The sequence below is a fragment of the Prinia subflava genome, chromosome 2, assembly GCF_021018805.1.
Source record: "Prinia subflava isolate CZ2003 ecotype Zambia chromosome 2, Cam_Psub_1.2, whole genome shotgun sequence".
In the NCBI taxonomy this organism is placed as follows: domain Eukaryota; kingdom Metazoa; phylum Chordata; class Aves; order Passeriformes; family Cisticolidae; genus Prinia; species Prinia subflava.
The window spans coordinates 87,360,930-87,376,219 of record NC_086248.1 but is presented as its reverse complement, the minus strand read 5'-3'; the positions used below and the strand labels follow the sequence as shown (position 1 = coordinate 87,376,219).

General features: G+C 42.8%; 1 protein-coding gene and 1 long non-coding RNA gene across 3 annotated transcripts; one reads left to right on the top strand and one right to left on the bottom strand.

Annotated features, from left to right (window-relative positions):
• The first annotated feature begins 118 nt into the window (after nt 1–118).
• Nucleotides 119–12,229, top strand: RNF8 (ring finger protein 8). Of its 2 annotated transcripts, none has more exons than XM_063390877.1 (8): nt 119–281; nt 2,602–2,730; nt 4,241–4,981; nt 6,066–6,128; nt 6,489–6,578; nt 7,752–7,859; nt 8,868–9,079; nt 10,859–12,229. In XM_063390877.1, the coding sequence occupies exons 1-8, from the start codon at nt 192–194 to the stop codon at nt 10,896–10,898; spliced, it is 1,473 nt and encodes a 490-aa protein (XP_063246947.1). In that variant the 5' UTR covers nt 119–191; the 3' UTR covers nt 10,899–12,229. The 2 variants fall into 2 exon arrangements, with proteins under 2 accessions (XP_063246947.1, XP_063246946.1); XM_063390876.1 differs by having other exon boundaries at nt 121–281; nt 8,868–9,072.
• LOC134547211 (uncharacterized) lies at nt 2,740–15,282 on the bottom strand. Its single transcript, XR_010079415.1, has 3 exons — nt 15,151–15,282; nt 10,516–10,604; nt 2,740–3,320 (listed from the first exon to the last, which is right to left on the bottom strand). It is a non-coding gene; the product is annotated as an uncharacterized LOC134547211 (long non-coding RNA).
• Between the last annotated feature and the right edge of the window lie 8 nt (nt 15,283–15,290).

Genomic DNA, 15,290 nt, shown 5'->3' with positions numbered 1-15,290 from the left:
AGGGGGAGGCGGGACACGGGGGAGCGCGGCGGGGCCGCGGGGAGGCACCGCGGGACAGACAGCGGGAGGCGCCATCGCCATCGGCCCGCGGGCCTGCGGCGCACGCGCGGCCTCCGGGCACGGTCGGGCGCCCGCCCCGCCCCGCGCGAGCGCCGTCCCCGCCGCAGCGCTCGCTCCGCCGGGCGGGCGCCATGGCCGTGCGCGGGGTGCCGTGCCTGGCCTGGTGCCTCCGCCGCGTCGGGGCCAGCTGCGACTGGCTCCTGCTGGAGGCGGGCACGCAGGTGAGCCGCGCCGGGCTCCGGCCCCTCGGAGCGGGCGGGTGGGCACGGCGCTCGGGGCGCAGTTGGTGGGGTTGGGGTCTCGTTGTTTCTTACAGCGCTTCCCAGGAGGAAAAAGCACCGCCTCGTCCCGCTTGAGGAGCAGCCGCCGTTCGTGGCCGTTCGGAGGGGCCGCCCGCCCGCCGCAGCGCTCGCCCGGCCTCCCCGCCGGGCCGCCCGGGCGGGCGCCGTTCTGCCCCGGTGCCGCCCGAGCGCGGCCCCAGGCGCGGGAGTCGCCTTGACCAAGCCTTCGCTTGTTTAAATCTTTAAATTCTTCTGTCGTGTTTGGATAGAGTTGTTAGTGTGACGGTAACGTAAGTGAGGACGAAGGGAGCGCGTAGCCTAATTAACAAGGCGACGCTTTGGCGTGGTTAACAGTAGGTACGGTAATGTGTTCAGGTGTAAACGAGGTCACCTTTAAATTGTTTTGGTTATGTTTGGTGCAGTGCAGGAATAGCCGTTTTCTCAGCGATTGTGGTTTTTAATTGAAAAATGGGCCCTGATACTCTTCCCTAAAACCCAGCAGGCAAAGACGCAGTGTAAAAGGATTGCTGTTCTGGTGGTCAAAATCAGGCAAGTAGTTTAGGTGGTGTGGGTGATGATATGGCCAAGGCCTTGTGCTCACACACTGCAATAGGCACCCATCCAAATGTATGCTTTTGTTGCTCTCCTGTCATGGATTTGAAGCCCTGAGATGTACAGATCTCTTCCGTGAAGGACTGGCGGTAACACAACTTGCAGCCAGGGTGCTGATAATTGTGCAGAGAATCCAATTTGGGATGTTACTGCTCTGATTGTCTGCACAGTGGTTGTCATAGGCAGCAGGGAGGCTGATGCTGGCGCTGTAGGTGTGCCAGGCCGCAGAGCACAAACTGCTTTTGCAGGAGATTTAAATCATAATCGTAGAATATCCTGAGCTGGTAGGGACCCACAAGGATCACTGAGTTCAACTCCTGACTCTACACAGGACAGCCCTAAGAATCACACCACATGTCTGAGGGTGTTGTCCAAACACTTTCTGAGCCCTGTCAGGCTTGGTGCTGTGACCACTTAGGTGACAAAGGACACTGCTGAGGTGGGGCCGTGCTGTGGCTTGCCAGAACTGCCGTGAGCAGCACCGAAGCCCAGCAGGCGAGTGGTAACATCTTGGACCCCTGTTTGCTAAATGAACCTGGTCAAGGGGGAGTTTTGTGACTTGCCCTGCTTCCTTTCTCTCATATTGGTGTGTGAGGTCCTGCAGATGTGTGTGGCTGGGCCCTGAGGATGCCACCGCAGGGACAAATGCAAAGTTGATTTTATGTTTGAATCCTCATGAAGAGGGGAGTCTTTATCCATTTGAGTCTCTGTACCTCTTGCATATGCAATTCATGCTGACAGAACGCTCTATGAAACATTTAAGAGGTAGGCACTAATGTGGTTAAGTTTGTTTTTGTCATCTTAGTTGGCTTCCTTGCCTTTGGTTATGACATAGGGGTCTGAGTTCTTGCTCTAAACTCAATGTGAGAACTGCTCAGGTAATGCAGAGCACAGATGAGTTAAGTGTGCAGAGGAGGCAGCAGAGGGAGGGAGAGCAGGGATGTGCTTTAAATGGCAATATGAAATTAGATGAGATTTAATAAGACTGTGAAATAGTACAATTAAATTATGACCCTTCTTCCAGAAGATACTATTAGAGTCTAATCCAGTTATTTTGATCACTTTTACTGCTGTCTATGAGATGCATGTGGCTTAGATTCTGAGCTGTAAGATTGATGGTGTGATTTACAAAAGTGTTGTGTATTTAGGGCAATGTTGAGTGTGCACTTTTTTGTTGGCAGTTTTCTGGGCTATTTTTTCCTGTATCTTTCCTGTTCACAAACAGTTGAACAGATGCAACTAGCAAAGGAAGAGGGTAAGAAGTAATCTTGAGACCCACACACAATAGTGCTGGTTTGAAGAAATGGTGTTTGGTTAGGTAATGACTGAGGTGGGACACAGATGGTTTGTGAGTGGCTTCAAGCAGCTTTGCTGCTGAGGAAGATTTCCATGAAACCAAGGTTGTAATGTGCCTCAGAGAAATCAAATTTTCCACAGTGAGAGAGAAAGATAATACTTCAAGCTTTGTAAGCTTCCATTTTCTGTCTACTCTTAAATTCAAATGAAAAAAAAAGTCATATTATACCAGACTTTTTGGAAATAGCCATAAGATGTTGATCTAGAGTTTTGCTGTACTTTAATTGAAATGACATAAGCTGAATTTACCATGTCATTACTGATTGCAGTAACTAAATTATTTTATTTTTAGGTGACTATAGGCCGAGGATTAGATATCACATACCAGCTGGTGTCAAAAACCTGTCCTTTGATGATCTCTCGTAAGCACTGTGTCTTCCAGCAGAATGCAGAAGGGCAGTGGACCGTCAAGGATAACAAGGTACAGGGACCAAGTGAAGACCTCGTACTCTGAGATTCATGGGATGGATATTGTTTTGGATCTAGCAGCGTATGGGCTATGATACAGTATAAGTGTGATAGAAGGTCCATGGGAATGTGTCTTGCCTGTTGTGCACTTCTAGCAGGAAACTTCAGTCTGCTGCAGTTGGGGTGCAAACTGTATTACTTTCTGAATGTAGATCCACCTCTTGGTTTAGCATTTTTCAGACCAGTGTGGCCTTGCCAAGGACACTGCAGTCTGTGAAGTTGTTTGGTGTTGCTTTCTTAAAAAATATCCTATATGAATTTTGACATAGGATCTTATCCTTTCAAAAGGATAACATTCTTGTGGTGCTAATGTAAAGATAAAGTGCAACTCCTTATTGTAGTGACACAATTGCTTTAATTATAATCAACTTCCATGAGAATCTAGTGTTAGAAAAACCATGCTTGATGTTGTGTTCAAATGAGTTTCTGCTGAAAGTTCTTCTCAGCTGATAAGGATAAAATGTTGAGAGTCCTCACCTGGGTCTCACTTTGACTTCAGTAATCTGGTTTTTATATCATGATCTCTCCACTTTCTCATTCAGTCTGAAAACAGTAAAATGAATAATTTGCTCTAAAACAACACTAGTAGAACAAAAGCGTTCAACACAACATGCAGATTTGAAGGATGTTTGGGTTGACAGCAGATGAGTCAGAAAGGAATGGAGTGGCTAGTCTTAAAATTACGCTGCTCTTAAACAAAACCCTCTTGTCCTGCATGTATAAACTTGAAAACTTAATGTTCCAGCATGATGGGACACATCTACATAGATTAACTATTAACACTTCCTGTCTGTTTTCACTGTTGACCAGTTGTCAGCTTGTTTCACTGACTCTCATTGAGATATGTCAGTTCTAGTGTTTCTGTAGCTCATTATGAGCACAGACCGGTTTTGCTGTTTCTGAAAACTATTTCCTGAGCTAATTTTGAAATCTTTTTTGTGCTTTGAACATTATCTCTAGAAGAAAATTTTCCTTCTTTATAATCTCCTTGTATTTATGGAAAACTTTGTTTTCTTCAAGGAATATAACCAATGCTTCTTTTTCTTTCCTATTGTTTTTTCTGGAATTTCAGCTAACATTAATTGTCAACAATAATTACTGTAGTGTTCTATATTTCTGACAATGATCTATTGTGGAGTCTTTTTATTAGTTCCTATTTCTGCAGCTTTTGTGCAGGTTTTTCCCCCTCAGACTTCAGTGTTCTCCTTCTGCACAAGTACATATGTCAAAATGTTTTTCTTGCTGCTTGTACACAAAATCTGTAATGCAAGAATAATGTGCAGTAACGTAATAAATGCAACACTTTGCCAATAAACTGGATATTACAAGGTTTATTTAAAGAGGTGGCTTGTTCTGATTGAAGCACTGAAGAGGTTGGCTGTGTTTATTTACAGTTGCCAGAAATAACCTTCAGAGGACTCTAACTACGTATTAAATTTTGGTGATTCTGTGTTTATTGGCAGAGTCTAAATGGAGTCTGGCTTAACAAACAGCGCCTGGATCCATCAAAAGTCTATCCTATTGCTGAAGGAGACCGTATCCAGTTGGGAGTACCTCTGGAAAACAGGGAGACTGCTGAATATGAGTATGAAGTAATTAAAGACGAATGGGAGAAAATTAGACCCTTTTTAGCCCAAAGAAGTGACCTGGGGAAAGCTAAAAATTCAAGAACTAAACGTAAATTTAGTTTGGAGGAATTGGAGACATCTGGATCAGAAGGCCCTTCAAACTCCAGATGCAAAAGGGACAGAACGTCCTGTGACAATGAACCTCCAGATAAATCATGGGGACAGGCGGAAGAGGCCAAATGGCTAACAGAGAAGTGGGATGTCAAGCTGCCTTCTCCAGGACCTAGTGAGGAGGATAGTGGTCCAATGCATGGTAGCTCTGTTCACTCCAAGAAAGCTGTGACTGTCCCCCAGAAGGAGCAGAAAGGCTCCGGTCTCGCAGAGTCATGGACTGGCTTGAAAATGCTGAGGAAATCTCTAGTAGATACAATGAAATTGAAGGTCAAAGTGCAGGAGAAGCAGACTGCAGTTCTAAATGTGAAGCAGAGGCGCAGGAAGTGTGATCAGGAGGAGATCCTGGTAATGGAACAGGAGCTTGAGGAGTTGCAGAACCAACTCTGCATGGAACAAGAACACCAGCAGCAGCAGGTGGAAGAGCTGGAGAGGACATTCTGTAAAGAGCAGCAGAAGCTAGAGGTATAACGGTGGTAATAATTTTGGCCTGTGTCTTCACTTTTATGGAATGCCTCATATAAGGCATTGATCCAAAATAGCTCTTGAACTATACAGTAACATAAGCAGTGTTTGTCTGAATGACCCTTGCTAAAATTTCTTTGGAAGATTTAACTTAGCATGTAACACAGTGCATGTAGCAAAAGAAAGTACAGAGACAGAAGAGATTTGGCTGCATGGGGAATTCAGAAAAGGGTGCAAATAAAGCATTTTAGCTGGTAAGGATGCATGTTTTTAAACAACAAAAAAAATGAAAGTCTTTGCCTGATCCCTCGTGCTTATAGAGAGGACAAGTTGAAAAGTAATTAAAATGTGAATTTCTCTCAGTATATGGCTGAAATAATGCCCTGTTTGCACAGCAAATGCACTGTATTTACAATCAATGAAACATTGCATGTCTTAATGCCTGGAGAGAAGGAGATTCTTTTCCTATTTTCAAAAACCCATTCTTGTAATCTGTAAGTACCTTTAAGCAGTAAGTATATGTGACAAGTTGCTTTTTTGGTAGCAGACCAAAATCTGTTCCAACAGCTGAGACTGCTCAAAATGTGGTTAAAGGAAAGTGAGGATTCTTGGAGTGAATCTAATAATTATTAGTTATTTCCTTAAAGTCTGCTGCTAAAGGCACGATACCAGTATCAGAAGTCCAGAAAGTTTGGAGTTGTCTCCTTAGAAATAATAGGACGTTTACCTGGAGCTTTAGGTATCTCTGACCTCTTTAAATGTGCTCAAAGAGTTGCAACTTTTAAGCTGTTGCTGATCTCTTTGCTTCTATGAATATGCTGGTGCCTTTTGAGCTAGAATAATGTGGAGGTATTCCAAATATGGAACTGTAAATGACATATCCATTTTAACTCTTCACAGTAAACAACAGCTCTAATTTCTGTTCTACATATGTAACCCTAGAGTGGAACATCTCACCATGTGTGGAAAATCAGTGTTGTTTCTTTAAGCATGTCCTCTAAAAAGAGTGTGCAGAATAGTAATTTTTTGTCTCTTACGTTCTTCATGTCTTTTTGTTTTTTGTCCCGCTTGTTACCTCACCCAGGGAGAAAACTGTCAACAAGGGGAAGAGAATCTGAAGGAGCAGCTGGCCCAGGTCTTGCAAGAGGCAAGTGATTATGAGTCTAGATTTGGTGTAACTGTGTAACTCGGATATTTAAATCTTTCCAAGTGCTGTGGCCTCTTGGTAGAAGACAAGGATTTTGCCATGGGTGACTGTAAAACCTAACTGAAATGAAAGAGTAACCTGGAAGAGGGAATGCAAAGTGGGATGGCTCTGGGAACGTCATAAATAACTGGTAGTGCATTCCAGTTTTAAGGATAAACTGCTTTAACACCTCAACTCACATGTGTTACTCTTCTAGGAGGAGAATAGGAGAAATGAGTACGCTGAACCTTATGACCATGTATTGTTAATAGAATAGTTTATAATTATACTCTTGTAACTTCTGGAATGGTATTGTTACAGCATCGTGCTTTGATGGAAGAACTGAATCGTAATAAAAAAGATTTTGAGGAGATAATTCGAGCCAAGAATAAAGAACTGGAAGAAACCAAGGTAAGGAATAACTGCATTCTTAATTTTATTAATATGTAAAACATGATATGCTGGAGCAGAGGAAATGGTTTATTTATCATCTGTCTTGGCTCTGCCTGGCCTCCTACAGTGCAATATATCTGTGTTTTGAGGTGCCAGCTGACTCTGGTTTTCAGCACTGGGGGAGGAGGCATCTTGCCCTTTTCATAAATTAGTGTTGAACAGTTATTACTAGATCCTTCTTGATCATAAAAAAAGCCCAAAGCACCTTAACAGTGCATTGTGGGATAGAAATGGGTCCATTGCACCCTTTCTTTAAAAAACAAACAAAAAATCAAACCAGAAATAACAGGGGAAAAATCCACTGACTAAGGAAAAATGTTTGAAAAGTGAGGTGCTTCATTTTCAGTTAAAGTGCATTGAAGTAAAACTGCATTGTTCTATAAAAGAAGTGTAGGACTGAAGCAACATGGAATTTGAATAATGAATGAGATAAGCCACAGTTCTTCCTGCCCTTGACACAAAGTGATGAGTGGAAAATAATTAAGGAGATCCTTTCATGGGTCTTACTTTTGGAAATTACCACATTATCCACAACTGACAGTTTGCTTTGTTTTTTTTATGTCATGTTTAGAAATTCGTTGCTGTTTCAACTATAGCTTCAATTAGAAGAATTTTCCTGTTAGTTTTAGAAGATAGAGCAGGTACTTAGCCTAATTGGCCTAATTTAAGTCTTAACAAGCAAACAAAAAGATATTAGGTTGTTAAATGCAAGTAAATGTTTTAAACTTTATTGTTTCCTTTTTTAACATTTGAAGTGTTTAGTCTGTTGGGTGCTTTTCTTTTTATATCAGACACCAAAAAAAAAACTGATTAAAGCTAAACTCTTGCCAGGAACAAGTTCAAAAAGATTCTGAAAAGATTGATCAGCTGATAATTCCTTTAGGCTGAAGGGAATTTTGGTAATGGCTGCTGTTCTTCCTTCCAAGTTCTCTGTAGTGGGAATATTCTCAATACTGCTGATACTACAACAAGGAAAGAGGTTACAGATCTGGGATATGATAGATACCCACTCCACCTGACTTGTGGAGATTGGCAGTATGATTTTCTTCCCCTGCACACACATACACTTCCTGCCAGTTGAGAAAAACCTTGTTCTTCATTGATATACAATCACATGTACTTTTCCACTAGGAGGAGAAGGAAAAGGTGAGAGCCCAAAAAGAAGAGGTGTTGAATCAGATGAATGATGTGTTGGAGAATGAGTTGCAGTGCACAATCTGTTCTGAGCACTTCATTGAGGTATGTTTAAACCTGTATGGCTTTGTCAGTAAAAAAGAGATTTGAGAAGCTTTCCATAGTTCTAGTACCTCAATATTTAAGCCCTTTTCCTTACTTCACTTGTTTAACAGCTCCAACAGACCCACAGTGAGTTCTTATGGGAAAGAGTTGATCCAGAAATCTGTTCTCTCTGCCCTGACTCTTCTTTGCTTGACAGCAAATTCAGCTTTAATGTCTCTATCTGAATAGATATGAGTGCATAATCCAAAAATGCACATGAGTTTGGAGCACTTGTGTAGGGTTTTGAACTGGTGCTCTGAGTTGCTGCTGACAGCTGCTTGGGGAAGAATTATTTTATAGTTGACCTTGCTTTAAGCTGACTAGAGGTAGACTGAGGTTTAGATATATGATAGATAGATATTAGATCTCCATTAGATATAAGGAAGGAAGGGAGGTACAGTATTCAGTCAAGTTCTGGGATGTTGATATTGTTCAGATGAACTCCTTCTTTGAGAAATTGGCCTGTTTTCATTTGATTTTACAAGTAATAGGCTATGCTTATCATGTAGGCCATTATTTTTGTTCATGTTTTGCTAGAAGGTCAGTTTCATTACATTATTTTTTACTAGGGGAAACCTGATATGTTAGCCTTGTTATAATGGCTTAAGAGCTAGATGAAATCTTAATTCCTGGTTTCTCAGTATATTAAGATGCTATTTTGTAGTATGTGAATTTTTTCCGTAATTTATCCTTTTCAAACTAGGGTACTTGTAATAAAATTAATGAATTTTGTCTGTTTCTGACTTGCTAGGACTTACAGTGACTCCATTAACTCACTTGAACTGGCCTGACCTCTGGCATGGGGGAGTTTGTGTGTGACTCCTGCAAAGGCCCTAAAGGCTTGGGACTCTCCAGTCCCTTTCCCTATACAAAATATTCATGTAATATTTCCCTGTATTCAGTGTGTTTTTGCTTGGCAGTGCCTGTGCGAGCGTGCTGTGACCGGTATCCTTGTGCTGAATCCCACAGGCGGTCACTCTGAACTGCGCCCACAGCTTCTGCTCCTACTGCATCAGTGAGTGGATGAAGCGGAAAGTGGAGTGCCCTATCTGCAGGCAGGAGATCAAATCCAAGACACGCTCTCTGGTGCTGGATAACTGCATTAACAGGATGGTAGAAAAACTGGATTTGGAAATGAAACAGCATCGCCTGAGCCTTATCAGAGAGCGGAAAGGTGAGAGGTGGGTGGATGTGGCATGATGAGCACAATCTCTTACTCCATCTGTTTTGTACAACTTTCTTTAGCACCTATATACCAAGAAGATGCTCTGAGAATGCTGCAGAAACACTAAAAAATAATAATGAGATCTCCTGACTAACTAGTTTTACTGCATAGTAAAATAAAACTAGTACAAAATTTGGAAAAAAACTTCAGTATGAATTGTGTGGTCTGGCAGGACAACTTAATTTAACCATGCTAAAGGTAGTGCTCTTTCAAAGAGATCACTTAATAAAAGCAAAAATATATAGAATGGTCCTTGAAAAATTTACCAGGCACTTTTGATTAAAGTGTGGAGTACATAATTACAGAAACTCAGCAGACCTGACAAGAAGCACTGAATTCTTTTATGTGTGCTAGATTTATGTAGGAGGTCTCTGAAAGATACACTAGTATATCATGTAAATGTGTGGCTGACAGTTGCTCTGACATATTTATTTTGTGCAATTAAAGCTGCTGTGGCTTACAGGCATAACATCTGGCCTGTTGTTGTTCCTAGTCTGCTTCCTTCTAAATTTCCTTCTAGAGCACTTGACACTGGTATCTAGGTGCTGAAATGTAGATGTCTGTAACTGCTACCCCTGTAATTTCTATTGCTGTATTCTCTTAAGTAATTGTTGTGTTTTCCCTTCATAGAGATGAGTGAATGAGCTTTAATTTTGCAATGTATGAAGCCTTTTACCAAAAGAAATGTGCTTTTGAAACCTTCCAGATGTGCTGTGGTGACATAGAAATGACATCACTAAGCAGTGCTAGTTCAAGCCTGAAATTATAACCTATGTAACCCTTTCAGTCTGATTCCCTCAGGAAATGCTGCATTGCTGAGAGGCTGCCTGGCTCAGTACAAGAATTGCTTTTACCTCTGTGGAACTGAGGCAGCCCTTGCAGAACACACACATTGCAGAGTGCCACAGCACTCCTCAAGTGTCTCATCGGGCACTAGCCAATGGGCACTAGTTGAAGTGGTGCCTTCACTGGAGCCCATTGTGTGCTAAACCAGTGGTCTTCATCCTCGTTTGAACAAAAAGCAAATGAGTTAATAGCCTACCTTCAGAAATAACTATCTGTAGGAAATAATGTAAATTTACTGTGACATGCTTCCCCTGGAAAATGGTTTCTGTGCCTCTGTGCAGTGACAGAAACATTTTGATTGAAATGAAGATAACCATTTGTCTATTTAAAATTAATTCCTAAAAAATGTAACTTGAAAGAAGAATGATGTTGCATGTGGCACTTGAGAAGCTGTCAGGGCTTTCCAAGAAACCTTTGCAAGAGCCTTAGTAGCCCTGGCACTAGGAGGACACCTTATAGTCTTAAATAGATGAAGCTTTTAAATGTCCTGAGCAATCACCGCTTGTTTGAGAGCCCCTTACCACATTTTTTCTTTCCTTTTCTTACCTGGCAAGACGCTGAAATAGTTAGCCACTTCCATTGCCAGCTGTGTGCCTGTGAAGGGGTGGAGTACGTCTCCTCCTCATCTGTGTTACCTTAATAGGAAAAGACACATAGACCACTTTAGAACAGTTAAGAGAACAAGCAAACAAGTAACTCCTATAGCTTTGTTCTTTTATGCTGAAAACTGAAAAGAAAAAGGCCTACGTCGTGCAGCTTGAAAGACCTATTGCAAACTGACAGTGAGAAGCTAAAGTACAGTTTCAAAGACAAGATGATCATCAGTAATTTAGCACTTGTGGGTACAGTGGTCACAGCTGACTTTTGTATCTGTGTGTTTTGAATGCAGAGAAACAGAATGTGATGGCGAAACCAGCCAGAGACAATGACAGAGGTGTCCCTTCTTCTACCTACTCCATCTTGTCAATCAGCAGTTGTGACAGTGAGGATTCTGAGGAGGATTCTTCCTACAGTGAAAGCTACCATGTAACCTGAACATTGTTACTGCAGACTCATTGCCCCTGTGCTGCACAGAATCAACCTAATCATGTTTGGTTGACTGCTGCTGGAGGAGTGGACTGGGCACCTGGAAGGACCTGTGAAGAGGTTGGAGTTGCAAACTAGCAGCATTTGGAAGAAGGATCTTGTTTTCCAAATGAATGCACAGAAGCTTGATCTCTAAAACAAAATTGGGTTTGTGAGAGAACACACTACCATTATGTTGGCTAGTTGACATACAAACCCTAAAGTTCCATGTTAGCTTGTGACTGCTCGGTGTGATGAAATAGTTTGTATTGCATCATTGCTCTTTCCTTAGTGAATTACATGTCTGCATCAGCATCCCCTATTTCCGGCAGCAGAGGGAATGTCCCAAGCCTTTCAAGAACCTGTCCTTCCCCACCAGCAGGCAGGAGATAGGTATATCAGGAAAAAGTGCCAATGTGGGTTTTCCTCTTGGATTTCATATGGCAGCTAGAGTCATCTCAGGCCTTTGGCATCAGAGGTAATAAAGGGTGGGATATGGACACTGGTGGCTGCCAGTGCATTGTAAGCTAACTGCTGGTCATTGGCTTGCTCTGTTTATGTAGCCCATTTTCCATTAGGTAGGGATGGAGGAGATGAAATCGTCCAGAAGTCTTTAGTTAGTGTTCTTTTAATGTAGTGTCTTTGGTTTGTTCCCTCTTCAGCCTTTTGCAAAAAGGGTTTCAGAACTGGGAAGCAGCACATGCAGAAATTTTTAGCAATGACTTTAAAAACATAGAATCAGCAGCAAGAGAGGAATCTCTGCCTCTTCAGGTATGCCACTCCCCAAATTACTGAAATGTCCTGTTGGCAGGGTAGGAAAGCAGCATCTGTAGACAACCACAAGGTACAGAATGAAGCACTTTGTTTTACTGTTTACGAGACATAAGTGTTGAGCTGTGGATTGTACTACCCTCACTCATTCATTCAAATCTCTCATTCATAAGAGCCTGATCAAGTCTTACCTCATCCCATCATGTATTTGTCTATTGAGATCCATTTTCTAGTGACTTATGTTTTTGATTTAGCTGTTACATGGAAAGGACTCGTACACTGTGAGAACAGGATGGGGAAGCCCTTCTCATCTGTAATATTTCTTTGGCTCTTTGTATATACCTTTACATTTGTATGTTTATTTTGTTTAAGAATGAAAATACAAATCCATTTCTGCTTTAGTCTTCTTTGGTGCAGCCACTGAGATGAATGTCTTCTAGTTGTCTTTTAGACTTTTTTGAGAAAACAGACCATCTCATTTAATGACTGGGCTTCATATTTTGATTGCTGTACACAATGTGACTACTTTAAGTTATTTGAAAGACTTTTGTGTTCAGAAACTGATAAAAGACAACCCAATCATTCAAGACGGTGACTACCCTAATGCTAATTTAATAGCTACATTCATACCTCTTACTTCTTCCACCAAGAAAGATCCCATTAAAAAGGTGCATGAATGATGTCCTAAGGAAGTAGTGTATTCTGACAAATTTGGTTGGTAGGATTTAACAGGGGAGGCCTGATCTGTGGGCCAGGCAGCTCGCTTAAAACTTTAGTGTAAGCTTTCTGTTGTGAAGGAGATATTACATCTTCTGTATTCTTTCTCTTCAATGTTCACTTTCTGTATGTACTCTTGAGAGTTTCTTTTGTGAATAGATGCTTTCTAGAATGTGCAAGAGAAGAGCGTTCCACAAAATGCTCATGAAATAGTAGCTGATGTGGAACAGGCGTTTCTGATGAAGAGGAGTAGAAGGAAAATACTCTGGTTGCGTAGGACTGCAAATTCTTCTACTCTGTATCTCTTCCATACTGCTGTGGTTTTTTTCTCATTTCATTTTGCAAAATACATATTTATTTTATTATGTTGGTATTTATGCAATAATGCTTCCCCTGGTTAACAGAGTGATAATCTTTGGTTTCATTTCTGAGTGTGTCCTCTTTTCACTAGAACACTAAGAGTGTAAGTGGTGTATTCCAAATTATTTTTGCTCTTACTGGTAGGTACACAATGTGAAAACACCCACGGAGTGAGGTTAAGTATTAATACTGCCCACTTACAAAGGTTTTTCACTGACAAATGCAGACCTGTATATCTGTAGTGTGCTCTCCTTTGCTCTGAGGTCTGGATCCTTCCTCTGCTTGGTTGTCTCTTGGTTGTCTACTTGGTTCTACTTGGATGTGCCCTTGGAGATGTTATGCCCTGAACTGTTACGTGTCTTTGGATGGCATCAAGCGTTTCCAGGTGGTTGGTTACAGCTGAGCTAGTCACAGATGATGCAGGGCAGGTTCAAGACTTGCTGTTTTCCCTTGGAAGACAGCTGTCAGGTCGTGTGACAATCAAACTTTCAGAGCAATACACTGTCAGCATCATTGGAAGAGCTGGGAAGGGGTGCTAGTGAAAGGGGACCATCGCAGAGGGATGTTTAACTCCTACAGGTCTGTGGAGTCCAAGACCAATCTGACAATCTCGTGCAAGAAAAATACACCCCGTGTGTGGTGAGCCTGTCACAGGCAGAGTGGGAGCCTCAGACAAAGTTCATTAAAGAAGCTCTCCCATTGAGTCACAAGGTGCAGACAGGGCCCCCTTGCTTTCTAAAATCCTTCTCAGAGAGAAGCCTGGATGTGGCTGGATCCAGCCTTAGCCCCAGACTGTCAGTGGCTTATGTGTAAAGGATCATATAGGTGTAAACAAACCTTTATACAACTTTTTTCTGGAGGATTTAATGATGGCAAACCAGATACATACATATGTATGATTTATTATGATAATGATGGGACAAAAAGATCTTAATCAGAATTAGTTACTACACAGTATAGAAGGTAGAACAGCTCGTATAGTGCACTATGATGCAATATTGTAGCTGTTGCTTTAAAGCAATTGTATTAAAGCTAAGAAAAAACCAGTTAAGTAGAGATAGTGTTATTCACCCATACCAATGACTGTGGACTAATTTCTTTTGCTCAGTCATGAGGAGTAACCTTGAGCAGCATCCCCAGTCAAGGGAGAAATCGCCACACATACACTTCAAGAGGGGGTATGTTAGAAGACCCTGCCCTTAAAATTGCTGAGCTTTTATAGCATGAAGTTACTGACTGTTAATCATAGGTCTCCAGGCCAGCTGTGTCAGCTCAGCAATTTTAGAAATTATCAGTAGTATCACTTACTTGTTCTGGGTATTTTACCAGGTCTACCACATCTTCATCTCACTATCAGGATGTTTTACTTTGGGGCTGGTGAGTCAGACGGTTTCAGCATTATTAAGCACCAAAAGCAGCATGATGACCCCTTCATTTACCATGGATAGCTTTTCCAATAATCACTGTTCGAGTTGTTTTTCCCATTCTGGGCAAGCATCCTGCTACAGAGCCTAAGCAACAACTGTGAAATTGAACTGTGCAGAACATGTAAAAGGCAACTCAGTAATCCAGCTGTGCCCCCCTTCCACCAAGTGAAGTGCAGGTTTTCATTTCTAAAGGTACGCTTGGACTAGTCCATGTTTTACTTCCTCCTCCTCATCCTCCTGTCCTGCCATAACCTATTTAGACATATAGTTTACAGCAACTGCATAACCATGAGCTACACTTCCCAAGTAGGATCCTCCTATCTCTTGATACTCCCGTGTTGCTTTGGTTTTGAGACCAAGCATTCAGGCCTGTGTGCTGAGCTGGATGTCCCCAGGTTTTGAGCTGGATGCAAAGTACACGATGGCTCCCAGGATCAGGTTGGAAAAGACCTCTTTGGTCATCGAGTCCAGCCATACCCGAACACCACCACGGGACCTACACCGTGGCACTGAGTGCCACATCCAGCCTTTCCTTGAACACCTCCAGGGATGGTGACTCCACCACCTCCCCGGGTGGCACGTCCCAATGTCGAATCACCCTTTCTGTAGAGGAATTCCTGCCCCTGTCCAGCCTGACCCTCCCCTGGCGCAGCCTGAGGCTGTGTCCTCGTCCTGGCACTGGCTGCCGGGGAGAAGGGGCCATCCCCGCCTGGCTACAGCCTCCTTTGGGGAGCTGTACAGAGCGACAGGGTCTCCCCTGAGCCTCTTGTCCAGCCCAAGGACTGCCACCTTCCGCTGAGCCAGCGATCGATACTCATTTTCCCTCCATCTATTTACAAACCATTAGCCTGTGTAGCGTTTGACGCGGCACTCCGCTGTTGCCAGCCCGGCCCGGGGCTGCCCGGGACCCGCCTGAGGGAGCCGGCCCGTCGGGGCGCGCGCGGGCGCTGCGTCACAGCCGCGCGCCGGCGGCCGGGAGGC

Coding starts and splice junctions, on each gene's coding strand:
- RNF8 (XM_063390876.1), top strand. CDS start 192: ATGGCCGTGCGCGGGGTGCCGTGCCTGGCCTGGTGCCTCCGCCGCGTC. Junction 2,731..4,240: donor GGACCGTCAAGGATAACAAG/GTACAGGGACCA, acceptor GTTTATTGGCAG/AGTCTAAATGGAGTCTGGCT. Junction 9,073..10,858: donor CCTTATCAGAGAGCGGAAAG/GTGAGAGGTGGG, acceptor TTTTGAATGCAG/AGAAACAGAATGTGATGGCG.